We start from the raw sequence: 12,794 nt of genomic DNA, 5'->3' as shown, positions 1-12,794 counted from the left end.
AAACACTGGTGCCCACATGCTTGCCTAGTTGTTTTATGTTGCTGTGACTTTATGCCAGGGCTCCCTAACTTCTACAGTGGAAGGGTTTATCCAGCCAATTGTTTATACATGTCTCTCAGCTTGGCTCGGTGCACTTGCCTTAGAGTCAGAATGTTGCAGGCATTCTGGAGTACCACTCCAGGAATCATCATAGAATTTACAGTGCTGAAGGAGTCTGCACCAGCCCTTGGAAAGGGCACCCTTATTAAGCCCACAGCTCCACCCAATCCCCATAACCCAGTAACACCACCTAGCCTTTTTTGGACACCAAGGACAATTTAGCATGGCCAATCCACCTAACCTGCACATCTTTGGACTGTGGGAGGAAACCGGAGCACCCGGAGGAAACCCACGCAGACACGGGGAGAACGTGCAGACTCCGCACAGACAGTGACCCAAGCCAGGAATCGAATCTGAGACCCTGGAGCTGATAAGCAACTGTGCTAACCACTGTGCTACCGTGCCACCCTAAGACAGTACTTTTTTTTAAAATAAAGTTTAGTATTCTATGATGAACCTGCATGTGTGCTGGAGAGTGCTGGATTGTTGGTAGCTTCCACCCTTCCAATTCAATGTTAACCCTAAGGCCTTGTTTGCCTGCTGGTGGGTGCATATGACCCCATGGCATCATTTCCGTGCAGAGATTTTTCCTGGTATCCTGACCGAAATTCATTCCCCTAACAACGATACTAAGAAATCTCAGGATCTTCATCTCATTTCCACCATAGGACCATTTTGTGTGTACATTGCTTACAAAACAGCAGTCACTGCATTAAAAGTAATTAACTGGTTCTGAAATACTTTGGGACATTTGGAGGGCATGCCAAATACCAAGCTCTTTTGATGCATGTCAGGTGTACACACATCAAAACAGTTCACTAGAGCTAAAAATATGATCACTGTGTTTAGTGGAACACAACGTCTCCACACTTGGCATGGATGTTAAATTGTTGTTAGCAGTAAAGCCATTATTGATGGCAAAATAAACGCGGAATGAATGTATCTGTTCAAATCCTTGGTGTTGCATTTGATCCCAATGAAGCTTCTGACCTCACACCTGCGCCATCACAAAGATTGCCTAGTTCCACCTCCATAATATCGCCAGACCTCACCCTGTCTCGGCTCATCCGCTGCTGAAACCCTCATCCATGCCTTTGTTACCTCGACACTTGGCCCCTGTCCAAACTCACAGCAAGTCCTGTTGTCCTATTATCTCTGTGCTCTATTACCTACAATCACTCCTAGTCATGCAATGTACTGATTTTAAAATTCTCATCCTTCTTTCCCTCCCCCCCCCCCCCCCCAGCCCCCGAGATTTCCATTTTCCTCTAATCACTGGCCTCTTCTGCATCCCCAATTTTAATTGCTCCACTGTTGGTGGATGTGCCTTCAGTTGCTTAAGCTCGACGCTCTGGAATACTCACCCTACACCTATTTGCCTCTCCAACTAATTTTTCTCCTTAAAACCTACCTCTTTAATCATCAGCCTTGATATCTCTTTGTGTGACTCTTGTCACGCTTTGTTTTATAATGCTTCTTGTGAACCACCTTCTGTGAAGATGATTTACTAATGCAAGTTGTAGGCACCAGCTCATTTAGCAGACTGGCATTTTATTAACCAAAGCCACATTTTGTATCTCGTCAGAGGTTCCTGCAGAAGAGCAAGGACTGAATAAAGGGTGAAGAGAGAGTTTATTATTTATGTGTGGTATAATTAAGTGATGCTTGCATTTTCTATATTGCCAATTATTCTGTATGATTTATAGTATGACAGATGGAGCTCAACAAGCTCTGAGGAGGACGATGGAGATTTACTCTAAAACAACACGCTTTGCACTTGCATGCAATGCTTCAGACAAAATCATAGGTAGGTTTGTGGTGAGCAGAAACACTTAAATAAATCTCCAGAAGTTGTTAAATTAGCTATTGTCCTATTTCTGGACATTTTGACCAGGAAATAATTTCAATTGATTTTAATTTGGTTGTTGACAGCAACGTATACTCCCATCGGTTTTTTTTTTATTCCAATAATACAATAGACAGCAAAATGCTATGAAAAGATTAAAACTGTAACAAGAGGAATTTAAACCCTGGGATGTTGGATTGCATGCAGACTTTGGCAACTAGGACAATCCACTGACGGGGAAGGTGAGACATTGTGGCATTCTTTGTCATGTCATTCGACAAAATACAAGTTGTACCGATGAACAGAGAATTTCATATCTGTTGCTTTGTATGTTTGCACACAGTAAAAGCTCTCTTTTTTTTTTTCCCAATTAATGGTCAATTTTAGCATGGCCAATTCACCTACCCTGCACACTTTGGGTTGTGGGAGTGAGACCCACGCAGACACGGGGAGAATGTGCAAACTCCACACGGACAGTGACCCGGGGCCGGGATCGAACCCAGGTACTCGGTGCCGTGAGGTAGCAGTGCTAACCATTGTGCCCCCATGCTGCCCCAGTATAAGCCCCCTTAATGATACCAAACCAACCCATATCTCATCTGATGCTAACTCTGGCTACCCTCATTGTGTCTGTAGTGCCACCAAGGAATGTTACTTTTCTAAATTGCAAAGAATCTTTTTTTAGTTTACTGTAAATTGCTTGACATGATAACAAAACAGATATTGCCATAGTGGCAAGTTGTGACAATGTAACCACTCGTGGGACTGATCTTGTGATTTATTCAGCTCGCGTCGCTTACTGGTATTTTTAGTATCTCACCACTTCCTGGCCTAGATCCTCTAAACAGCAAACCGAATACAGCTCAAATCTTGAGTTGACATTGGTTGGATCTGAGCCAGGGGCGCTTGTATCACACGGGTTTGACATGCTGTGGCAGTGAGCTGAAACTGAAAGATTATAGTGAGATTTTTTTGATTGGGGTGTGGTGGGGAGAGTGGGGGAGGGAGCGAGGTGCAAAAGTGAAGTTACCTGTTTGTGTCTAATTTTAAATAGAGCAGACATTATCTGTGATTAAAATTTTGCAGCATGCTAATACCGCACCACATGTTTTCTGCACTCTTGGATCAGGTGTATATGTACGCTTGAGATGGATCATTAGCCAAATCCAGCTGTGCTTCAGGTTGTTGCACAAATCAGTAAAGAAAACAGCTATCTGCTTCTCTAATCTTCGCTATGACCAATTTCAATGTGACTGCAAACTTATTAACACTGAGATTTTTAGTCAAGTTAGTAGTGTGCCATAAAGGATGCAGTTTGTTAGAAAGTACAGGACATGTCATGTAAAGAGGAGGTCTGTTGTACTAATTACCATCTAATCCTAAACGTTTGTGCTGCTTTATCTTTGCCTTGTGGTATTGTGTGTTGTGCCTGAAAACCGCTGATTAAAGGCAGTCCCTGGATGTTTTGGAAAAAAATCCCCTTTTTCATGACACCCAAGAGGAAATGTACTGGACAGAGAGAGAGATCTGTTCCCAATCATTAGAGAGGAAAATTATGATATAATTGAAGAAAGATTCCTGTCATTATGGCCACTTCTACGCTGTGTCGCGACCAGGCCAGCAAGCACCAGACCAAATTTAGAAAACTGGATTATAAAGCTTTCACCCTAAAGTGTTCAGATGAAAATGCAGGGTGCTGTAGTTGTATTTACTGCTTGAAGGCGTTCAGTGTGATATCAGGTTTATGTTATATTCTTGGCATGCTCACAGAGCCTATCCAGTCGCGCTGTGCTGTCCTACGTTACTCAAAGCTCACCGATGCCCAGGTCCTTGCACGACTGATGCAAGTGGTTGAGAAGGAAAATATCCAATATACAGATGATGGACTGGAAGCCATCATCTTCACGGCACAAGGAGACATGAGACAGGTAAAATCAGTTTTAGTCATGGCGCTCAATCAGAGCATAGACTGAGTGCTGACTGTTAAATGTTACGTAAGCCCATCAACCAGTATCATAGGTATGCCACTTCTAGAAGACTCCTGTATTATAGTTTTCCCATAAACCTTTCCCAACACCAACAACTATAACTTCCATTAATGTAGCGCTGTTAAGTTAGTAAGAGCCCCAGAAGCATTACCAAATAAATTTGGACCAGTGAACCTTATATAAGGAGTTTCCTAAAGAAGGAGAGAGAGCTGGGAGACACCGAGGGATGGAATTCAGAGCTTAGATTTTAAGTGAGCTGTAATAATAATAATCTTTATTAGTGTCAAAAGTAGGCTTGCATTAACACTGCAATGAAGTTACTGTGAAAAGCCCCTAGTCGCCACATTCCAGTGCCTGTTCAGGTACACGGAGGGAGAATTTGGAATGTCCAATTCACCTAACAAGCACGTCTTTCGGGATTTGTGGGAGGAAACCGGAGCACTCGGAGGAAATCCAAGCAGACACGTGCAGAATGTGCAGTCTCCGCACAGACAGTGACCCACGCCGGGAATTGAACCCGGGTCGCTGATGCTGTGAAGCAACAGTGCTAACCACTGTGTTGTCCTTGTTCCATGAAGGATGTTGATGTGGACGATTTTCAGTTTTGTTTCAGTTATCTCAAAAAAATGCAAAGTCTTTACCATTCCCACAGTACTGTGCTTTTCATCCAATATCATGAGCAGTTTCTATTTCAGAATGTGACATATCTATTTGCTTCTGATTATGACAGCTAACTAACATCTAATGATGAGCACTTTTGACCCAATACTAAGAATTGAGTTGAATCCATTTGGACTCCTTTCATATAGGGAGCCAAGAGAAAGATCCTTTTCTGTTCCTGTCAGCTGAAGTTGAGTGTGTATTACATTATGTTCATTTTGAATAGAAACCCCAACTGTGTGTCCCAAGTTGTGCATTTGTTGGCTAATTTATTTTGGACTTTAAGAGAAACGTTTTTATCCAACAGGCTTTGAACAACTTGCAGTCAACACATTCTGGATTTGGATTTGTCAACAGTGAAAATGTTTTCAAGGTAAGTGCTTACGATTCTTGTAGATAGAAAGAATAGATAGAGCAGCTTTTCCCAGGACACTTCACAGCTAAATCATTATTTGAAGCTTATGCCAGGTTAACCTGTTCTGAGTGGTGTTTTTTAAGGGAAGAATGTTGACTGGGGCACAATAATTTGCAGCTCCTCATCAATTGGTGCTTTTGAGATTTTTAAAGCTACCTGAATGGGCGGATGAGGTCCTGGTCTAACGTCTCTTCTGAAAGGCAACGCCTCCGACAATGTAACATTCCCTCAGTATTCCACTGAAGTATCAGTCAGTCCTGCACTCCTTTAGCTACAAAATGTTGCTGTTACTTTGCACCATAATTCTATTTCTCTTAATTTGTTTGCTATTCAGAAATTTTTATTATGTGTGGCCTGGTAATGCAAAGAAACTTTGTTTCTTTTTACCAATAGAATGGATATTCCTCTTAAGAGCACAATCTCCCCCATATAGTATTTTTGTGGTTTTTTTAAGCCAGTAAATTGTTCCGCCCTCAATGGGCAAAAGCTCATTTTTGCTCCCACCATTCCAGCACATAGCTGGATCCTGTTTTCTAACTGCTTTATTATGACCACAATAGTTTTGACCGTGATGCACATCATTGTCGTTCTAGGTTATAGTGCCATCGGTTTAATTAAGTGTTTAGTTATTGAACAGTATTTTTCCTCCTGTACTTTGAACAAAAAATTCACAGATTATTCTGACTACTGTTTTGATTGATGGTGCATGCCAGTTCTATGTCCTGAGCACAGAGCGTGGATCAGCTGTATCCTTCACCTTTAGCTAGGTCCTCACTGGGGACGGGGAATTTGTGAACTCGTACCCGTAGAAGCTAAGAAGGGAATTTCGATATCTATTTCTCTTGGATGGTTCCCTGACCTCTGAATAATACTTGTGGTTTAAAGCTCTACTGTGGATTTAAATGCACAATCCAGGATGGCGCTACAGTGCTGGGCTGAGAGTGCTGCATTGCTGGAGATGTCATTTTTCCTTTAATCGGTTAACCTGAGGTTCTGCCTGACAGTTCAGGTAGATGTAAATTTCATGGCACCATTCAATGAAAACCAAGAAGCTCCCCCAGGGTGTTGACCGACCACAATCATTAAATGAAACAGATTATCTGGAAACTTTTTCCCAGGGTGGAAGAATCAATTACATGAGGACATAGGTTTTAAGATGTGAGGGGCAAAGTTTAGAGGAGATGTGCGAGGAACGTTTTTTACACAGAGGGCAGTGAGCGCCTGGTACTTGCTGTCGGAGGAAGTGGTGGAAGCAGGTACAATAGTGATGTTTAAGGGGCGTCTTGACAAATACAGGAATAGGATGGGAATAGTGGGATACGGACTCCGGAAGGTTTACGGTTAGATGGGCAGCATGGTGGCGCAGACTTGGAGGGCCAAAGGGCCTGTTCCTGTGCTGTACTGTTCTTTGTTCCAACTCCATTTCTGCTTGGAATCAGCTTAAAGTAGCTGCTGTATCTCCCATTGTAACAATGGCTACAGAGTGATATGCAGCAGTACTTTAAAACAACTTGAGGACATACAAAGGTATTATATAAATGGATGTTTCTCACAAACTAAAGAGCTGGTCATTGACTTCAAAAAGCAAAGTATTGTACACAACCCTGTCTACATCAACGGGGCCGAGGTGGAGATGGTTGACTGCTTCAAGTTTCTAGGTGTGCACATCACCAACAATCTGTCCTGGTCCACCCACATCGACGCTACGACCAAGAAGACACAACAGCGTCTATACTTCCTCAGAAAACTAAGGAAATTCGGCATATCCACATTGACTCTTACCAACTTTTGCAGATGCACCATAGAAAGCATCCTATCTAGCTGCATCCTGCAGTATGGCAACTGCTCCGCCCAAGACCGTAAGAAAATGCAGAGTCGTGAACTCCGCCCGGTCCATCACGTGAACCCGCCTCCCATTCATTGATTCTGTCTACACTTCCCGCTGCCTTGGAAAAGCGGGCAGCATAATCAAAGAACCCTCCGACCCGGCTTATTCACTCTTCCAACTTCTTCCATTGGGCAGGAGATACAATGGTCTGGGAACACGCACTAACAGATTCAAAACCGCTTCTTCCCCACTGTCACCAGACTCCTAAACAACCCTCTCATGCACTGATCTGATCTCTTCACATATCTTCTGGGCAGCAGGGTAGCATGGTGGTTAGCATAAATGCTTCACAGCTCCAGGGTCACAGGTTCGATTCCCGGCTGGGTCACTGTCTGTGTGGAGTCTGCATGTCCTCCCCCTGTGTGCGTGGGTTTCCTCCGGGTGCTCCGGTTTCCTCCCACAGTCCAAAGATGTGCAGGTTAGGTGGATTGGCCATGCTAAATTGCCCGTAGTGTCCTACAAAAAGTAAGGTTAAGGGGGGGTTGTTGGGTTACGGGTATAGGGTGGATACGTGGGTTTGAGTAGGGTGATTATGGCTCGGCACAACATTGAGGGCCGAAGGGCCTGTTCTGTGCTGTACTGTTCTATAAATTCTCTACTGAATAGTACTACACCCAATGCCTGTGTCTATGTATTTACATTGTGTATTTTATGTTTGCCCTATTATGTATTTTATTTTTGTGTACGGAATGATCTGTCTGAACTGTACGCAAAACAATGCTTTTCACTGTATCTCGGTACACGTGACAATAAACAAATCCAAAGATTCAGTCAACTGTCAGCTACAGTTTGGTATGTAGAAGTCTTAATTATTGGCATGAATTACAAATTGTTGTTGCTCGTGAGATTCTAGTTGGGTTTATGCAGAGACTGTCAAGTAGAATTAACACAATAGCCATCAGAGTTCTGGCAGTGTGTAGATGCAGGCAAAAACTGAAGAAACTAATGATTCAGAGCGTGTAGTTCTATCCTGACTAAATGTCCCATTTCCAATAGGTCTGTGATGAACCTCATCCACTTCTGGTGAAAGAGATGATTCAACATTGTGTTAATGCAAACATCGATGAGGCATATAAGGTAGGTCTTACATGATGATGCTATCGTTTGTGCATGTTTCTACTTAACCCTCAAATACAAATCTATTAATGTCGTCTCCTCGAGCTTTTATTTTTCACCAAAAAATTGAGAATGCTGGAAATACACAGCAAATGTGTAAATAAACCTCATAACTAATGTTTCAAGTGCAGATATTTCATGAGAACAGTTCTACCACCCTCTCCATTTTCACATTCTGCTATACACCACGATTATGCTGCAGTCAAGATATTCATAACATGCTCCTCAAAAATAAACCACTGCCTCCAACTCCTTTCCATTGCCAATCTTGAGAAACTCATAGACTTTTTTGACTGAAAGGTTGTGACAATCTATTCAACTACCTTATCCATTGTTGATTTGTATTCCATTTTATTCCTTCCACTCCGCATCGTGGCCTCATCTTCCTTTTCTCCATTCTTCAAAACTGCTGACAGGACACCCTCAAAATCCCTGTGAGCACTGTTCCCTCTAATTTTTCTTGCTGTTTGTGGCTGTTGGTTGCTGTGCCCAGTCCCTTTTATGATTACCACACTTGCATACATCTGAAAGGGAATATTACCTATGCGCAGCCTGTTTGCTCTTTGCGGGTAACATTGCAGATTGATGTACAGCCATACATCGGCCCAGTTTAGAGAGGACTTTGCATGTGAAGTGTTTGTGGTGCCCCCCTCTTGCATGCATGATTTCATTGCCCGCCTCTCCCTCTTCACTTCCCTGTTGAGAGACCATCTTAATTGTACTTCAATTGTTTTCAGCTGGTAGCTATTGATTTACATTTTTCCTCCTTTGGTCTGATTATTTGACAGTAACTTCATTTGAAGCCTACTTGTAACAATAAGCGATTATCATTTTCATTTAATCTACATTCCATTTTCAGGTTGTTGCTCACCTCTGGAAGCTGGGTTACTCGCCGGAAGACATCATTGGCAACATCTTCCGGGTCTGTAAAACTTTCCAAATGCAGGAGTACTTGAAGCTGGAGTTCATCAAGGTGAGAAGGGTTGGAGCACTAGAGCTTAGATTTCTCTATCAGCGCTTCTGTTTGACTTGATCAGCTTGGTTGTGTCTTTGCTTCTGGGCCAGATGTTGAGCGTTTCTTATTTGCAGCAGAACTTGGGCACATCGTCACAGTGATGTTCTGCTGTAGCACGGAAAGAATTCAGCATTGTCAGAGGCACACCCTGCAAAGAAGGGTGTAGTTTGTGTAGATGTCAAAGATTGCCCAATACTTAACTTATTCTGGTGCACTTCAGGGTAACTAATTTTGGAGGAAGTATTTTGTGACATTTCATAGATTATCATAGAATTTACAGTGCAGAAGGAGGGCATTCGGCCCATTGAGTCTGCACCGGCTCTTGGAAAGAGCACCCTACCCAAGGTCAACACCTCCACCCTATCCCCATAACCCAGTAACCCCATCCAACACTAAGGGCAATTTTGGACACTAAGAGCAATTTATCATGGCCAATCCACCTAACCTGCACATCTTTGGACTGTGGGAGGAAACCGGAGCACCCGGAGGAAACCCACGCACACACAGGGAGGATGTGCAGACTCCGCACAGACAGTGACCCAAGCCGGAATCGAACCTGGGACCCTGGAGCTGTGTAACAATTGCGCTATCCACAATGCTGCCGTGCTGCCCTTAACACAAACACAATTATAAATGGTTCCTGCAGGGGAAGATGTAAGAAGGAAACTAATTTCCCTTCGCTTGGACAGGAATCAAATAGTAAGCAGCACTGATAAAGTGTTGTAACCAAGGATTCCAGCTTGGCCTTCCAAACCTATTGTCAATCTCCTTACTGTGATTCACAAACTAGGGTCTAGCAGGAACTTTAATCCCCATTAAACTTGCCATGCTTTTAAATTTCATCACTTCCACTGGTGATTTATTCAATAATTCTATCCTTTACAAAAATAAAATTGACTAAATATATTTTGTTTTCATGCCTTCTGATTTTGAGAAGTAAAAGTTTGGCCCACTGTGTTTGTTATAATGCCAATCCTGCAAGCAGTGTTAACTACTCTAATTCAACTTCCCAAATCTATTTATACTGTTGCTTTACCAACGTCTTATCCAATTTTATTTTCAATTGTTATACTCCTTGCTTCAATAACTACGTGTGTTTTGGGGTGGCACAGTGGCCCACTGCTGCCTCACGCCGCCGAGGACCCGGGTCCGAACCTGGCCCCGGGTCACTGTCCGTGTGGAGTTTGTATATTCTCCATGCCTGCTTGGGTTTCACCCCCACAACCCAAAGATGTGCAGGGTAGGTGGATTGGCCATGCTAAATTGCCCCTTAATTGGAAAAATCATAATTGGGTACTTTAAATTTGTACAAAAAAACACTACAAGTGATTTTAAAACATTTCATTTGCTAATTGCTCACTTTAAGGAACATTTCTAATCTCCTCTTTTATTCTTCTACTGATTACCTTTATTGCCAATTGGAAATTCTCTTTTTCCCACCCCCCCAAATACATATGACACCTTTTTAAAGTTTTGTTTCCTTCTAACCTCGTTTAAAGAAATCCTAGTCGTACCTTGATATTTGTAACCCAAATTTTATTCACCACTGACTTCAGTATCTTTTGCATCTAGTTTGAATTGTCATCTTAATCTGGGTGAAAGTCCCTTTGCGTTCACTAAAATTGGCTACGGAATGTGCATTTTTAGTGACACAGCTGAAAATGGGTTTATCAGCTAAAATAAGTATTTTAAATCATGTTGAGTCTACACTTCATACATGTCTATAATTCTACGTATAACATTACTTTAAGTCTCTGAAAATGACTTTTTAAAAATAAATTTAGAGTACCCAATTCTTTTTTCCCCCCAGTTATGGGGCAATTTAGTGAGGTCAACCCACCTACCTTGCACATCTTTTTGGTGGTGGGGGCGAGACCCACACAGACACGGGGAGAATGTGCAAACTCCACAAGAACTGTGACCTTGGTGCCGTGAGGCAGCAGTGCTAACCACTGTGCTGTCCCCGGAAATGACTAAACAAACTACTTACCCGAGCTATTGACTGGTGTCGTTCATGTACATGTTAGATTCTCAGTACATTAAATATTCTTGGGGTTTTAAAAGCCTTTGAAGTGTACCTTTGTGGCAAAAAGAAACCAAGTTAATTGAATGGACTCAATTGATGGAAACACTTGTGCTTCTTTGTTTGATCTGGATATGGGGACCAGCTTACAGCACAATGTTTTTGAAACCAGTGTTAAATTTTGCGGAAACTAGATTTATGCTCAACCCAATCTGTGCATAAAATGGCACCATTTTCCTTTAATGCTGGATTGGTAATTTCAGGCAATTTGTGCTTTTAATGGCTGCATAGTGGTTTCATATTCTCAGTTCCTAGTGAGTCAGTTTATTGGGATCATTAGAAGTTAGGTGTCAAGTTGAGGTTGGGCTTTTCTACCCGAATGGTTGCACACTGACATTGATGAGAAGAATGGAACAGAAAATCTTGAATTGGTGTTAAAGGAATGGCCCCTGGGAAAATGAAAAGAAAACGAGAGGATGGAGGAAGGATTGAGTGACTGTTATTCCAACATGATTCTGCATTGCAGAAACCCGTCCTGAAATAATGAGTGTTTCCTCCTTTGCTCTGGTTCATTCCACAAGAGTAGTGAATATTGAGCTTCTAATAATTCTAATTCTTCATTACAAATTATGGTAAGATTGTAGGCCAGAATTACAGTGATAGGTTGCACCTAGTTTGTTAGTATAAATAAATAATGGCACACGGTTTGAGAAATGGCTAGGAAACCAGACAAATTGAGATTGGACTTTTAAAGACAAAAGATAACTTGTAAACTTTGAGCTGATAGTTTGTCAGTGATTTTAAAAAGTAAATTTGCCTTCCTTCTGGATCCCTGCAGGAGATTGGATACACGCATATGCGAATTGCAGAAGGGGTGAATTCCTTATTGCAAATGGCCGGACTGCTCGCTCGACTTTGTCAAAAGACCATGGCTCCACCAGCAAGTTGATACATGTGCCCTAATCTCCAGGGTTTTCAAAAGCTATACAGTATTTAAGTTTGTAACAGACTTGTATGTTAAGTATCTATATACACTGCCTTTAGATATCTCCTGTCAGACACGCATCCTGTACATATGGGATTCTGTGGGTTTGTAACTGTCTCTCAGCTTTTATCATTTTCTGGAGCTTGAGGAAAGTTCACATAATAAATGCAAAAGTTTAATTGTGCACCAAATTAATATGGCGTACATTTATGTGACCATTTTTATCAATGTGACAATACACATCTGCACTGAGTGCCTGCTTGGCTTAGTGAGAGTGCTTTTGGAGTTGGGTGAACACAGAGTTCAAGTGGTGAGTTATAAGAGGGCAAGTGTAATTAAACTTGTTTTCAGATTGAATTGAAAGCTAAATTAGTCCTTTAATTGGGTAATTAAAAGTTGCTCTATTAGTTGCATTCCTGAAACAGGAGTCAACTAAGTCACACTCAACTGTCGCTGTAGCTCCTTCATTGTACAACTGGTTTAATTCCGTTTCCAGAGCGTTGTGATTTGAGGCCTATATAAGGAGGCGCTAATCAGTGCCTGTTTGTCTGCATTGAGTGCCTGCTTGGCTGAGTGAGAGTGCTTTTGGAGTTAGGTGAACACAGGAATCAGGTGAAACTGGCCGAAGGTAAAACTGAAAAGACAGCGCGGAGCTCAGTCCGGGCAGGAGTGGAGCACAGCCAAGTTTCATAAACACCAAGGTTGGATTCCTGTCCTCATTGACTTTGCAATCGGCATCACAGTGAAACAGTCATGAGT

The 12,794-nt window shown here is 42.2% G+C and overlaps 1 protein-coding gene across 2 annotated transcripts in view; it reads left to right on the top strand.

Moving 5' to 3' along the window:
• The window catches only part of rfc2 (replication factor C (activator 1) 2), a 49,337-nt gene extending 37,107 nt beyond the window's left edge, over window positions 1-12,230 (top strand). Inside the window, exons 6-12 of one of the 2 annotated variants that reach the window (XM_038813656.1) lie at window positions 1,806-1,906; window positions 3,716-3,873; window positions 4,901-4,966; window positions 7,893-7,973; window positions 8,429-8,446; window positions 8,872-8,985; window positions 11,889-12,230. In XM_038813656.1, coding sequence (XP_038669584.1) covers window positions 1,806-1,906; window positions 3,716-3,873; window positions 4,901-4,966; window positions 7,893-7,973; window positions 8,429-8,446; window positions 8,872-8,985; window positions 11,889-11,999 — 649 coding nt within the window. In that variant the 3' untranslated portion in view covers window positions 12,000-12,230. The remainder of the gene's footprint in view (window positions 1-1,805; window positions 1,907-3,715; window positions 3,874-4,900; window positions 4,967-7,892; window positions 7,974-8,428; window positions 8,447-8,871; window positions 8,986-11,888) is intronic. The other variant, XM_038813657.1, reaches the window with a different exon arrangement.
• The last annotated feature ends 564 nt before the right edge of the window (window positions 12,231-12,794 follow it).

The sequence above is a fragment of the Scyliorhinus canicula genome, chromosome 12, assembly GCF_902713615.1.
Source record: "Scyliorhinus canicula chromosome 12, sScyCan1.1, whole genome shotgun sequence".
Classification (NCBI taxonomy): domain Eukaryota; kingdom Metazoa; phylum Chordata; class Chondrichthyes; order Carcharhiniformes; family Scyliorhinidae; genus Scyliorhinus; species Scyliorhinus canicula.
This window is presented reverse-complemented; position numbering and strand designations above follow the sequence as displayed.